Source organism: Lynx rufus, unplaced genomic scaffold (assembly GCF_022079265.1).
Source record: "Lynx rufus isolate CCGP_SWC_20201006 ecotype Redwood Valley unplaced genomic scaffold, mLynRuf1.p SCAF_25, whole genome shotgun sequence".
In the NCBI taxonomy this organism is placed as follows: Eukaryota; Metazoa; Chordata; class Mammalia; order Carnivora; family Felidae; genus Lynx; species Lynx rufus.
The window spans coordinates 8,882,497-8,897,527 of record NW_025814840.1 but is presented as its reverse complement, the minus strand read 5'-3'; the positions used below and the strand labels follow the sequence as shown (position 1 = coordinate 8,897,527).

The 15,031-nt window shown below is 39.3% G+C and overlaps 2 protein-coding genes across 2 annotated transcripts in view; both read right to left on the bottom strand.

The window, feature by feature from the left end:
* Positions 1-15,031, bottom strand: part of LOC124518719 (zinc finger protein 33B-like) — a 78,455-nt gene that overhangs the window by 44,849 nt on the left and 18,575 nt on the right. The window contains 2 exon segments of the mRNA XM_047088767.1: positions 11,162-11,257; positions 11,541-11,667. Coding sequence (XP_046944723.1) covers positions 11,162-11,257; positions 11,541-11,667 — 223 coding nt within the window.
* LOC124518724 (zinc finger protein ZFP2-like) lies at positions 4,907-7,260 on the bottom strand. Its single transcript, XM_047088786.1, has 2 exons — positions 7,199-7,260; positions 4,907-6,041 (listed from the first exon to the last, which is right to left on the bottom strand). The coding sequence occupies exons 1-2, from the start codon at positions 7,201-7,203 to the stop codon at positions 5,159-5,161; spliced, it is 888 nt and encodes a 295-aa protein (XP_046944742.1). The 5' UTR covers positions 7,204-7,260; the 3' UTR covers positions 4,907-5,158.

The window sequence follows — 15,031 nt, the reverse complement described above, 5'->3', positions numbered from 1 at the left end:
GCTGTTATCTTAGACTTCCCAGGCTCCAGAAGCATGAGAAATAAGTATCTGCTGTTTATAAACCACCCAGTCTATGGACTTTGTTATAGCAGCCTGAATTAACTAAAATGTACAATTAGACAACACGGTCTACAGGGTCTAATTTCTAGTCACATTAAGGATGCCACAAGTTTCCTACCTATAGCTCCTACGTTCCACATGACGTTGATAGAGTGATGTCTCCTCCCTGATCCACATTCTCATCATCACTAATATAGCCATTCATTCACACTCCCCTAGCTTACTAAAAGTTAAATTTGATAACTTATAGCACAGGGCCTGATACTTAGTAAATGTTTGACAACATATGTTTAGTAATTATATAGAGGGCACAGAGGGGGGAAGTTTACTTAAGATAACCCAGTCACTCCTTCCTCCCCACAGGACATCCACAATGCCTCTTCCTCCCCGTACAATGGCTAGTGTCAGCCCAAGAATAAAATGCCTGAGCCGAGAGACCATCAACTCAGGAGAAAGCATGGTTACCAGTTACAGCTGCCAATGCCCTCCAATTTCCTTTATTGTTTCAAAGAATGTGACCCAAAGATCCACATATGAGTTATAAGCACACAGTAATCAGCTCACAGTCCTGTCTCTTCTGCTCTGAATACACGGACTTCCTATAGGGAAGATTCTTAGAATCAGTTCAATTTTTAACTAAGTCTGTGTTTTAACTTGTAGCTTAACATTATTAACTAAGTTAAACAGTAGGTGATTTACTTATCAAGTACAAGCTACATTAGCCTTTGGAAATAATTTTAAACTCAGAACACATTTGCAAGAGTAGCGCAAATAACCTTTTATTCTCTGAATTATCGAGAGTAGGTTGTCAGCATGTTCCAACACCTCACATACTTTAGTAACAAGAATACATGATCACATTTCAATCCTCAAAATCAGGAAACTAACACTAATACCTACCACCTCATCCTCAGACCTCATTCAAGTTTCACCCATTTTCTAAATAATTTCCTTTACAGAAAAATGATTTAATCCATGATCCTGCATTGTAATTTGCTATTTCTTCAGTCTCCTTCAACCTGGGACACTTTCTTAGTTTTCTTGACTTGCATGATCATGACATGTTTGAAGATCACAAGTCATTTATTAAAAAAAATTTTTTTTAACTGTTTGAGAAAGAGCATGAGCAGGTGAGGGGCAGAGAGAGGGAGACAGAACCTGAAGCAGGCTCCAGGCTGTCTGCACAGAGCCCAACATGGGGCTGAAACTCACGAACCGCGAGCTCCTGACCTGAGCTGAAGTTGGACATTTAACCGACTAGCAACCCAGTCGTGCCACAAGTCATTTATTTTATTATTTTTTAATTTTTTTTACGTTTATTTATTGAGACAGGGAGACACAGAGCATGAGCAGGGGAGGGGCCGAGAGATGGAGAGACACAGAATCCGAAGCAGGCTCCAGGCTCTGAACTGTCAGCACAGAGCCCGAGGCAGGGCTCAAACTCACAAACCACATGATCATGACCTGAGCCGAAGTCAGATGCTTAACCGACTGAGCCACCCAGGCGCCCCACAAGTCATTTATTTTAAAGAGTGTGCCTCAACATGGGTTTGATGTTCCTCTCTGCTTTGACTCAGGTTATGCATTTTTGGCTGTATTCTCACTGCATCCTATTAGATGGTACACAAATTAAATACTATCGAATGACACTAATTGTCAGTATTACTTATGTTAACTTTAATCGCTTGACTAGGCTGGCTGAGCCAACTTTTTCTACTGTAACCACACTTCTGTTTTGCCAGCTGTCATACTTTGCCAATAGTATATGCTGGCGGGTTGCAAGCGTGGAGGGAAGAGGGACATGCTTCTTCCTGTTTCCTGTGGGCTTCCCCTCTATGTCCTGAGCTGTCAGCACCTTACCAATGCTTCTTCACCCGGTGAGGTGTAATGTCCTCTGAGGACAAGGCGCTGAATTCACTTTTACAGTGTTTCCCCATCAGAAGTACCAACGTCAGGCAGCCAATATGGGTCCCAGACCTGTGAGGCCATTCCTCTGGGCTCAGATACCCCCAGCAGTGGAACAGGTTCCTTTGGAGTTCTGCACTTCAGCTCTGAGGGATGCCTACCCTGTTCCCTTCATTTTACCAGCCTAGAGGTTGAAGCTGCTGTCTGCAGTTGCTATCCTAGGGATACACTTGACTCTTATTTTTCCCTTTCAGATTCTTCTTCATATCTCAGGGTTCCCCGTATACCCTTCCAGATCCCTAGACAACAGTACACCAAGTTAACAATTCCTTGTATCATGTTGTTTCTGTTCAAATCGCTGCTGTGGTTTCTCTCTTCTGACAACACTGATTATGTCTCACTGGAATTTAACCTTGGGAAGATTAGATTAGAACTTCTGTTGTATTCACTGTTGTACAACGCCTTCTACATAGTGACTAATATTTATTCAATCAACAAGTGCTCGGCTGTATTTACAGAAATGTGTTTCTTACTGTGGGTTGAGGATGCAGCTGTAGTCTACATAAACACAAAGTGTCCAAAGTAGTATTGTTCAGAACAATGAAAAATTAGAAACAAGATGCCTTTCAACAGAATGAAGTTATTTTAATAGAATGGAGCATAAGATGCTAAAAAGAACAAAAGCTACATATATAAATATGGTCATAACTCAAAACCATTTTGCTGGTTTTAATAAATGGTGTTCAAGGCACAGTGTGGAAGATGACAAAATGTTACCAGAACCACCGAAATTCACGATGAGTTTATACACAGTGGCAAAAAGCAGAGAGTGAACAGCAGTGAAATCTTCAGTGTAGGGAAGGAGGGTGGTGTCCTGTGGTTGGTCCATCTAGATTATGGACCAGCAGTAGACATGACAAGAACGGGGACAAGAACGCAGGGCCTAGAAATGCAATAGCCACATCAAAGGGTGTCTATACAAAAAATGGGGTTTCAAATCAGTGAAGTAAGGGCAAATGAATGAACAGGCGAAAGATCCGTTGGCTAGTCATTTGCAAAAAAAAAAAAAAAGTTGGATTTTTAGTTCACACCATATTTAATCAACAACACAAAGAGGTCAACAGATTATTCTGTTTATTCTAAACACATTTGTTTCATATATTTTAAAGACAAACCTGACAAAATACAAAGTTCTAAAAAGAATCTTCTTGTATCAACTCAAGAAGCAGAAATACACTTCATACTATGGAATGACTATTTTATTTCTAATGTTCAAGTTCTAAACATAACTGCCTTTGGCTCTAATAACAGAAAACATCAACCCAAACTGTTCACTATCTGTGAGGTAGATAATGAAATTGAAGCAGAAAGATTAAATCACTACACAGGTCACTCAAATAGTAAGTGACAGGCATAGAACAGTTTGCAGAAACCATGCATAATTCTAGGGCGGAAACGTGGCAGCCTACCACAAAAAAATATAAATGCAGAGAGTTCTGTGCTCACATTAATATCTGCACTTTGCACTTAAACTTACATAAACATACCCTTTAGAAAACACAAAAATGGGGGAAATGTCTTCAATGGGCCCTGCTTTCAATCCGAACAGTGTACAAAGTACTAATGTTCAAGGCCACCTTTGAAAATTAACTCATATGTGTATCATAAACAACTGTGTGCTGAATCGTTGCAGATTTCCAATAAATCTTGACTTTATTAAATGTTATATGGGTGATTTACTAAAAGGACAGTTTCTTCACAATGTCTATATGGAGTTATATATGCCACCAAAAAGCAGAAAACACATATGACATTCACGCATTCAATGTTCCTTTTAAAATTCATATATGTTGAGGTGTAAACATGTGATGGGACAATAGTATTTAGTGTCAGAAATCGTCGTGTACGTTACAAAAGTTACTTAGATAAGGGTGCAATGCTCCTACTGTAACTACTGTGAGTACAAAACAAAAATCAAGGATACAGAAAACAGCTGTTAAAGAGCACTGTCATGTGCAAGCCTGACCTAGCACAGACGCTACTCATATACATTTAATGCCGCTGCTCTGACTCAACTCACTCGCGCCTTTCTCAAAGCGATGTGTTCCTTGATGAGCAAGACCGTTAAATAAACATCCTGTGTCATATTATTTGTAAGTTATTTAATACTGCATCCGAAACATCGCTTCTAGAATAAGATCATTTCTAGGTAAGGATGTTTTCCTCGTTTCCTAAACTGACAATTTTCTTTTGTTACGTATTCTGATATATAACTCTTGAAATGTTTTTCAGGTTGTTAGCTTTATTCTACTCTCAATTATCTACTGGACAATCAGACTGTGAAAATTTTCCTACATTCATTTTTGGGGTTTTCCACTGTAAATTTCTGATTTATAAAATGTTTGGCTTGTTGATGAAGGTTTATTAAAATGCAGGATATTGAGAGCGGTTTCTCCCCTAATGAATTCTCTGACCTACAGTGTTTCTCATACCTTCATTAGAGTCACAGGATAGATGGGATAAAGCATGGCTAGCATACACTATGACAACAGAAAGCTCTAAACATGTAATGGCTGAAAAAAAAATTATTTCTCGTCTACGACAAGACTTACGAAGTGATGTTAGTGAAGGCAAAACTCTGCCCAGGACCCTGGTTTCTCCCAACTTAAGAATCTGTAATCTCTGGGGCGCCTGGGTGGCGCAGTCGGTTAAGCGTCCGACTTCAGCCAGGTCACGATCTTGCGGTCCGTGAGTTCGAGCCCCGCGTCAGGCTCTGGGCTGATGGCTCGGAGCCTGGAGCCTGTTTCCGATTCTGTGTCTCCCTCTCTCTCTGCCCCTCCCCCGTTCATGCTCTGTCTCTCTCTGTCCCAAAAATAAATAAACGTTAAAAAAAAAAATTTTTAAAAAATAAAAAAATTAAAAAAAAAAAAGAATCTGTAATCTCTAATGACTAGCTTCCACGTTGTCCTGAGGATATCTCCATTACCCCCTGATAAGGAAAGAAAAACGAAAGTAGGAAAAATTCCAAATGAGGTCTTTTACAGGCTTGGAATTTGGGCCCATATTGTGAGTCACAGGTCATATGGCCTCATGTGTATGGAAGACAGGCTAGCAAATCTGGACTAGTTGTGTAACCATAAAGAAAGAGAAATGGGTATTGGGAAAAACATAGCACATTTCTGCCATAGGGTTCCTACCCTACGTGAATTCCTTGATGATTTGTAAGGGCTGATTTCCGCCCGAAAGCTTTTCCACATTCACAACATTTATAAGGTTTCTCTCCTGAGTGAGTTCTCAGATGGGTAGTGAGGGTAGATTTATGACGGAAACTCTTCCCACATTCATTACATTCATAGGGCTTTTCCCCTGTGTGAGTCCTCTGATGATTAATAAGAGTCGACTTTGTAAGAAAAGATTTCTCACATTCAATACACTGAAAGGGTTTCTCTCCTGTGTGAGTTCTCCGATGTACATTGAAAGCTGAGAGATGACGGTAAGTTTTGCCACACACATTACAATGAAAGGGTCTATCTCCCGTGTGAGTTCTCTGATGTTGAGTGAGGGCTGACCTCTGGCAGAAAGTTCTCCTACACTCCTGGCATTCATAGGGTTTTTCTCCCGTGTGAGTTCTCTCATGTCGAGTGAGGGATGACTTCTCGTAAAAAGATTTCCCACATTCGTTACATTTATAAGGTTTCTCTCCTGTGTGAATTCTCTGATGTGCATTGACATCGGACTGTCGATAGAAAGTTTTACCACATTCATTACACTGAAAGGGCTTCTCTCCTGTGTGAGTTCTCTGATGTACATTAACTTCTGACTGCCGGTAGAAAGTTTTACCACATTCATTACATTGAAAGCGCTTCTCTCCCGTGTGAGTTCTCTGATGCACGTTAACGTCCGCCTGCCGATAGAAAGTTTTACCACACTGATGACATTGAAAGGGTTTCTCTCCTGTGTGAATTCTCTGATGTGCATTAACGTCTGACTGCCGGTAGAAAGTTTTTCCACATTCATTACATCGAAAGCGTTTCTCTCCTGTGTGAGTTCTCTGATGAACATTAACGTCTGCCTGCCTATGGAAAGATTTACCGCATTTGTTACATTGAAAGGGTTTCTCTCCTGTGTGAGTTCTCTGATGTGCATGCACGTCTGACTGCCAATAGAAAGTTTTACCACACTGATTACACTGAAAGCGTTTCTCTCCTGTGTGAATTCGCTGATGTGCATTAACATCTGACTGCCGATAGAAAGTTTTACCACACTTGTTACAGTGAAAGGGTTTCTCTCCTGTGTGAGTTCTCTGATGTAGCTTAATGTCTGATTGCCAATGGAAAGTTTTACCACATTCATTACATTGAAAGCGTTTCTCCCCTGTGTGAATCCTCTGATGTCTCTTTATGTCTGACTGCTGACAGAAAGTTTTACTGTCTTCATTACACTGAAAGCGTTTCTCTCCTGTATGAGTTCTCTGATGTTGAGTGAAGGTGAAAGTTTTCCCACTTTCATTACATTCATGGGGCTTCCCCCTCGTGTATGTTCTCTCATGTCGAATGAGGGATGACTTCTTGTAAAAGGACTTCCCACATTCACTACATTTATAAAGTTTCTCCCCTGTATGTGTCCTCCAATGGTCTGTGAGAACTGATTTGTGACTGGTCTTCCTACGTGAATTAAGTTGACAGCGTTTCTCTCCTGTGTGTGTTCTCTGATGCGCTGTGAGATTTGACTTGTAGTTGAATGTTTGCCCACACTCATTACATTTGAATAGACACTCACCTCTCTGGCTTTTCCGAACTTGAGTGAAGTGTGACATCTTACTGAAATTATTTTCCATTTGATTGCTTTTGGATTGTTTTATTTCTGTGCAGACCGCATGACATTTCAACAGAGATGATATCTCACAGGTTTCCCCATGTTCCTTATATTCACAGAGTTCCTCTCCTATGTCATTTTGCCTGTGTGGAATTATTATGGTCTTTTCTCCTAAGGGTTTTCCACCATCATTATATTTTAAAGTCTCCTCTGAAGTCTGAGTATTTAGGTGCTGAATAATACCATTCTTATGGCCAAAGGTTTTCTCATTCTGATTATTTTCGCAAGAAATCTCTTGAGCATGAGGTTTTTCCTGCTTAATATCAAGTAATTTCTCATATACATTTAAAATGCCATATTTTTTTCTTGAAGAATTTCTATTACTACCAATTGATATTAAAATATTTTTCAAACTCACTCCATGTAAGTCGTATTTACAGGACATTTTTCTTGAAGGAACAAAGTTTGCACTCATATTAGATGGTTTTCTTAAAGCATGAACTTTTTCTGAGGCCAGTGTTTTGTTCTTAAATGCAACTTGTGGCAAATATTTGTCTTGGTTTTCCTGGATTCTCTCTGTTAGGTAATGAGCTTTGTTGTCTTCTAGAAATGAAAATATTGAACAGACCATAAGATTTCACAGTTCTAATGGAACTGGATTAAGATACAAATGTCCTATTATATACTTGACTTTTGGTTTTGGTAGTCTCTTAGGATCAAAGTGCCTTTTTTCCCATCTAGTTCAAGAAAACGTAAGTGGAAAAAGGGAGAAAAGCTATTAACACAAGGACATGTAATTATTTAGCCCTTTATAAATAAAACATTTAAAACAGAAATGAAGATATAAATGCAATTAGCAGTGTACAGAGGATGGAAGATTCTATAGGAGTGACAGATTCAGTAGGAGAAAAATCACAGAACATAAGATGGGTCCAACCGAGCTAATAAAAAGTAATTGGAGTGACAAGAAAAACCAGTAGACAAAGGTGTTCAGAGGGAAAACATGAGACATTAAGGAGAGAGACTACAGAGTAGACCTCATACTCTCAAACCTATATTGTTCTAGTAACATCTAAACAAGTTTTCATTCTTCCAGCTGAAGTTTCCTCCTATGCATTAATAGCAAGGTAAATTGCTGAATGAGCCAACTGGCTGATGTTTAAGTAGAGTCACTGATTGCATTATAACTCCCCTCCCAACTATGATTCACAGGAATACCAACAGCCAACAGAAAGTATAAAACAATGACAACATTAAGTAATCTTGTGCCAATATAGATCGGATGTATCACCCTGTTTTGGCTCTGATACCTTCATATCGCTCTACTGGAGCTATTCAATAGGTGAACCTACCATGACACGTTTATGTTCACTTGCTTTTCCTTGAAACAACACTCTTGTGCCAAAATACTAATACTTAATTTTGCTTTACAGTTCACAGCTCACATTTCCACATTTCTATTTATTATCAAAATTTAAGGATCATATTTTTTCAACCAAATCCCAGAAAATGAGTAATGTTTACGTTGATTTACCATTTTAAAAAGTATTGTCCACATTTTCTGCCCAGTGCAACAAAGTCTACCCCAAGCTGAAAAAAGTGCCACTGGCCTGAAGCATGTACTACATGGAAACTGTTACAAGTCACCATTCAGACAAACAAAATTTACACCAACTAAATGCGCATCAGATTTTTGTTGTTGTTGTTAATGTTTATTCCTTTTTGAGAGAGACGGCGTGAGTGGGGGCGTGGCAGAGAGAAGGGGACAGAGGATCTGAAGCAGGCTCTGAGCTGACAGCAGCAGGCCCGATGCATGGCTCGAAGTCATGAACTGTGAGATCATGACCTGAGCCAAAGTTGGAAGCTTCACCAATTGAGCCACCCAGGTGCCCCCTGCATATCAGATTTTCAAGCTTCCATTCTACAACTCCCCAGTCAATATCCTTTGCTCCAGTTTAGTCAGTTGTCTCATTAAAGTACTCATTCGTGACTACAAGGTCAAAGTGTGTTCCCTCACTCAGAGCCAAGGCTAGGATATAGTCAATTTAGTATCTAGAAAAAAAGACAAAGTAGCACTATTTTTCCAAAATTTCAAGAATTCCTTTTCAAATCTTCTTCAAGACTTTCAAAATTTATCCTAAATCTAAAAGTAGTTCCTACGTAGATCAACTGTTTTAACACAACAATACCACTGCTTTGTAACATACTGTATCTCACCTAATATGATACACATATATTTAAGTTCTAAACTCAGAATGCATGTTATAATTGATCACATATCTGTGATCAACAAATCACAATATAATATTTTACCTTAGTGATTCATCACATAATGGTCCAGTTACAAACTATGGCTTCTTAGATTTGAGGGAATACAACAAATTTTTCTTAAGTAAACACTGAATTTAAAATGTTTCACATAATTTAATCCTCATTTTTCCATCCAGAGGATGGCAAACTTCCTTAGAAGGCAAAACAGTACACATTTTAGGCTTTGCAGGCCATACCTGCCTTTCACAACATCGAGTTCTGCTATTAGTACATGAAATCCGCCAAAGATCATATGTAAACAAATGAGTATGGTTGTGTTGCAAAAAAACCACTTTTATTTACAATAACATGTGTTAGGTCTGCAGACCATAGTTTATAACCACTGCTCATAACAAGTGCTGTTAACTCTCTGATTTCCTTTGAACCTGAGTAATTTTAAATTAATAGACTTCAACAAGCTGTGCGTATCAGTATTACCTGGAGAATTTTTTCAAACACAAATGTTTCGACACTATGCCTTTTTATACCCGATGAATCAGAACTATAGGTTCATGCAAGTAATCAGAATGAGTTCCCTCACAATGTTTGCAGAATATGAAATTTTTCTTCTACTTGATTCCAATCAACACGTGCTTATGAAATGTCTATTTCAGGTTAAATACCAAAGTAAGAAAGAGTACCATGATTGCCATTTTCTGTAATATCATTCATCAGGTGTGAAAAAAGATAGATACAATAAGGAAACATCATGATTTTGCTTTTGTTTCTTGTGAAAGACCCACTGCATGCTGGACACTCTGAGAAAGAAGAGATTACATTGGCTCAAACATTCAAGGTCTGTTTCTTGGAAGCAGATACACTTAACCTATACTATTATAGGTTATTATACTATTATAGGTTATTTTTGTATTATAACCTACACTATAATATTATATTATTCAACATAATAACAATAAAAATGTTTTATTTATATACTAAACACTGTTCTGAGGACTTTTCATTCATTAGCTCATTTAGTATTCAGTCAGAGAAAGCACACAATGAAGAAAGGTGTGAATGATTAGAGTATGTTTAAGTGATATTTGATGAGGGGATCAAATGGTGTTTAGCATGAGTGTAAGCAAGATAAAAATAAGATTGCAGCAGCCAAATAAGGCCATAATGGAGTATGGCAAGTGTGGCCATAATGCATAATGCAAAAGGCAAGTTAATTTAAATTTCATTAAATAAATAATAGGAGTAACACAGATTTACTTTGTCTTTTTTACTACTGAAAGAAAAGACGTTCTAAGGCAAACAAAACCACCACCATCAACAACAAAAAAACGTCTCACCAACTACAATTAGGAACTAGAATAAAGCAAAGTATGAGGGAATGTAGTTCTACCTGATATTGATGTAAACTAAGAACATGAGAAATATTAGAAGTTTACAAGGAAGAAATACAAATGCAAAAGAAAAAGAATTAGTTTGTCTTCTGAGCTTCATAATTTTGTTACTGATTTCTGGTTTTATCAGACTACAACTAGGGAACGTCCTATTTCTACTTTGTAGGATTTACTGAGGGTTTCATTTTAGCAATGTTCTTCTGGCACATAATGGTCTTTTTCCCATTGTTTTTAGGTACAAAGATATAATCTTGTAAAATAACAATGGCTGTGCTTTTGTTACAGTAGTTAATCTAATACAAGCTTGTAATCCCATTAATTTATTGCCTACTTATTTAAATAGTATCAAGTACTACATGTAGCAGTGAAAATATTTCCTCCCTCCTCCTCAAGAACCAAATTTTAGATTTTATTACCTTTCTAAGTTTTAGCTTTGTGCTATTAAACACACACAAAAAACCCTTTATCACTTGACTCGTCTGCATAAACGATACCCTTGGACCCGGAGCTTTGAATAATCAGAAAACCAGCATACAGTCATTCTCAGGCATTACCCTTTTCGCTTTCAATTTTATCATATACATATCCTTTCTCTACTTGAAAAGTAGGTGCCACTAAGAGATTCTTAGAAAACATTTGAAATGTCCAACTCCTAAACTGACCACTTAGATTGTAATCTCTCCTGGCTTCCTCACTAACCTTCCTGGTACTCACTAACTCACCTGGGTAGTTCTGGTACAGAAATTCTTCCTTTACTATCCATGGCTCTTCCCCCTCCTCCAATCTGAAGATCACCTCTGGCTTGTTAATGAGAAACCCTGTAAAAGGAAAAATGACACAGAATTTGGGCAAAGCTGCATGGGTACAGCAATTCTAAAGGAGGGAGAAGGTATACTTTCAGGCGGTGGACCATGATGAGGCTCATTTAAACCTTTCATGGGATGTGAAAATACAAATATTCTTCCTTGTGCTCAAAAGAGATTAACCACCTCAGACTCCTGAAGCAAAAGTCCCAACAATATTAACCACAAAAGACCAAATGTTTTGGTATCTAAGAAACAAAACGCATGCTATACAAAGTTTGGCGTGCAAATTGCTTACCCAATGAGACAAAGTTGTGGTAGTTCTCCAGCATCACGTCCCTGTACAGGGTCCTCTGAGCAGGGTTCAGGCACTGCCACTCCTCCCAGGAGAAGTCCACAGTCACATCCCCAAATGACAGTGACCCCTGAAACAGCACATTTTTGCTTAGTCTGAAGTGGTCAGAATTGGAGTGGCACAGGAAATAAACATGGGAACTAATTCTTGTCAGGTTCGTTGTTGAGTATCTGTTACAATATGCCTACTGTGTACATTACTTTGGGTTAGGTTTTGTACAAGAAAGAAAAATGAAACAACATCATGCTTGTTTAACTTTATTAATACCCTATGCCTTGAAATGTTCTGGGTGTCATAAATACTAAAAAAAATAAAACACTATTCCTTTTCTTTAGAAAGTTAAATATTACACAAACATGACATAGTCCAAAACTGAAAATAAGGTTATTACTAGAATGTATTAGAATATGTAAAAAGTATACTGGAGTCAAAAATTTAACTATTTTGTGTCACAGCTTATGCTTAATTAAAGAGTTAGAGATGCAGGGCTTGAAACATGATGGATAAATGTTCTTTATGATTACGAAGCAACACAGTATACATAAAATACTGAAAGTATTAAAAACATGGGTTGACTTCAGCTTCTACCCCAGGATATATAAACCAAATAAGAAAACCACTCATTCCTACGATGAAAATGAGCCAGACTAATTTCAAATTCACAACTTTTTCCCCCCCTAACTTACAGGAGAGCCAAGGTCACAAAGCACCCAAGTGTCCCAAATCTAGGAAGAGACAAAATGTATGTTTTTGCCTGAGGTGCACCACAGGTAAGAACTCAACCAGAATAGGGGTCACATTTATTAATGAAGACTGAGTGTGAACGGACACGACAGTGTGAAACCCCTTCAGACCACAGACGTTGAGACTTGCCCCTTCTTACCAGCTTTGTCTCTGCGAACCCCACTGGGCACTTACACTACTCCTGGGGGAAGGGCAGGATTATGCACTGAGTCACCAAGTACAGCTGGGGTTGGGGGTGGGGCAAGAGAACCAAGAAGGCCACGGCCACAAGGTCAGACCTAACACTGAGGCTGTATTGGAGAAAGAGGACACATTCTGTCAACGACTTCTCACCACCAAGCTAACAAGCGTGGCGTAACAAGTATCAATAGAATATTGCTGATAGATGGACAGGAGATAAATAAATACATGGAACGAGACTGTCTCTGAGACAGAAAGCAAAGAGAACCCTTAAAACTCAGAAATGAACAGACATAGCTGTAAAGAAACCCGTATCCTAAAACACAAGGTGTCTCTATAGAAACTTGAAGCCTGTAATGCATTGTGAGTAATAGCAGAAACAGTAGCCCTCACATGCTGCCCAACTCCTAACAGTTAAACAAACCCCTGGGCTAAAGGCCTAGCAGGAAAGTCATGCCCAGATTCCAGGAATCTAGTTACCTCAGTTTAGAGTCTGACCCAAGATATACGCATTTCAAAACATATTTACAAAGCATACGAAAAGAAACTACCAAGATACTACTAAGATACAAAGTAACCATCAGAACCAGAGTCATATATGACAGAGATGTTGAAACTACCTAAGAAGATTTTACTTATAACTAATATGTTTCAGACTCTAACAGAAAAGATTATATGCAAAATCAAATGGATAATTTCAGCAGAGAGAACTAAATGGAAATCTAGAAATAAAAATATAATAACAGACGAAAAATAAGCTTCAACAGGCTGAACGGCAGTTAACATCGGTAAGGAAAGAATAAACGAATTTGAAAATGGGTCAATAGAAATTACCCAACTAAAACTGAAAGAGAAGAAAAAAATGAAAAACAGAAAACAAAACATTAGAAAGCTGTGAAATATAATAACATGTTCTGACATACGCATAATTGGGACCTGGGGGGTGGGGTCAAGAATGGAACAGAAAAACACTTTAAGAAATAGTGTCTTAAAGTTTATTTATTTTGAAAGAGACAGAAACAGCATGAGTGGGGGAAGAGCAGAGAGAAGGGGAGAGAGAATCCCAAGGAAGCCCTGCACCATCAGCATGGAGCCCAATGGGGCTCGAACTCACGGAACTGTGAGATCATGACCTGAGCAAAATCAAGAGCTGAACACTTAATCGACGGAGACACCCAGGCAACCCCAAGAAATAGTGTCTTAAAATTTCTCCCAATTAATGACAGAAAACAAACTTAAGATCCAAGGAGCTCAACAATACCAAGTAGCATAAATGCCTCCCAAAAGCCTAACCATGCACAACATATTAAAACCGCTGAAGAGAGAGAGAAGAATGAGAATCCTAAGTGCAGCCAGCGAACAAAGAAACATTACAGACAAGGAATAAAGACAATTTCACCAGGAGCCATAAAAACTAGAACACAACAAAGTGCCATGCCTAATGTGTTAGAAGAAAATCACTGTTATTATAATCCCAGCATAAAAGCAGTCATTTGAAAAGCACCTGGGGGTATACATGAAAATTTATTGACTAATTTTAGGATGTGTGCAGGAAGGGTGGGGATCTGCAGAAGCTTTTTCCAAAAACGAGGAAGCTAGAGGGCACTATTTTTCTTTGCCCTCCCAGAGCCTGGCCAGACATTTATACAAGCCAGTACAAACACTCTGCATCTACGTTTCTACCACAATGTACCCCACCCAGTGCTCCTCTAAAGACCTACTCCATCAACCCACCCAGGAGGGTGCTTCTCCAAAACCGCTCCCAGCCCACCCACCTGGCAGGCAGCCCCGGTGAGGAAAGTGCCTCTCCAAAGTGACTCAAGCCCTGGGGAGGTGGGGAGCTAACCGCACACACCAATGCACCTACAGCTCAAGCAGCTGAGACTCTCAGTTGGCCGTGCAGGGAGCTGTGATCAGTGCACCCAAGCTGTCCCAGCAGCTAAATGCAGACAACCAGGCTGAGTACTGGCTCAACCTGTGAGCAAGCTGGCATGGTGCAGCTAAGCCTCTTGGCTAGACAGGGAGAAAGATTCCCACCCCAGTGTGCATGCAGCAGGCAAAGCGGGTCATTACAGGTAGCTGAACAGAGTGCAAGATACACCTATCAGCATGCTCACAGCAATCACAGCTCAGCAATAATAGGACACCCTTGAAGCATCGGGTTCTAGTGACCAGAGGGACTGCACAACAGGGAAAAGAACCCTATCTACACAATGCCAGTACTTTCAAGATGAGGATGCATAGCTGACCTACCTATTACATAGAAACAGAGAGGTAGACAAAATGAGGAGACAGAGGAATATGTTCCAAATTAAACAACAAGACAGGGGCAGCTGGGTGGCTCAGTCAGTTAAGAATCTGACTTCAGCTCAGGTCATGATCTCACGGTTTGTGAGTTCAAGCCCCGTGTCAGGCTCTGTGCTGACAGCTCAGAGCCTGGAGCCTGCTTCAGGTTCTGTGTCTACTTCTCTCTCTGCCCCTCCCCTGCTCGTGCTTTGTGCCTCTCTGCC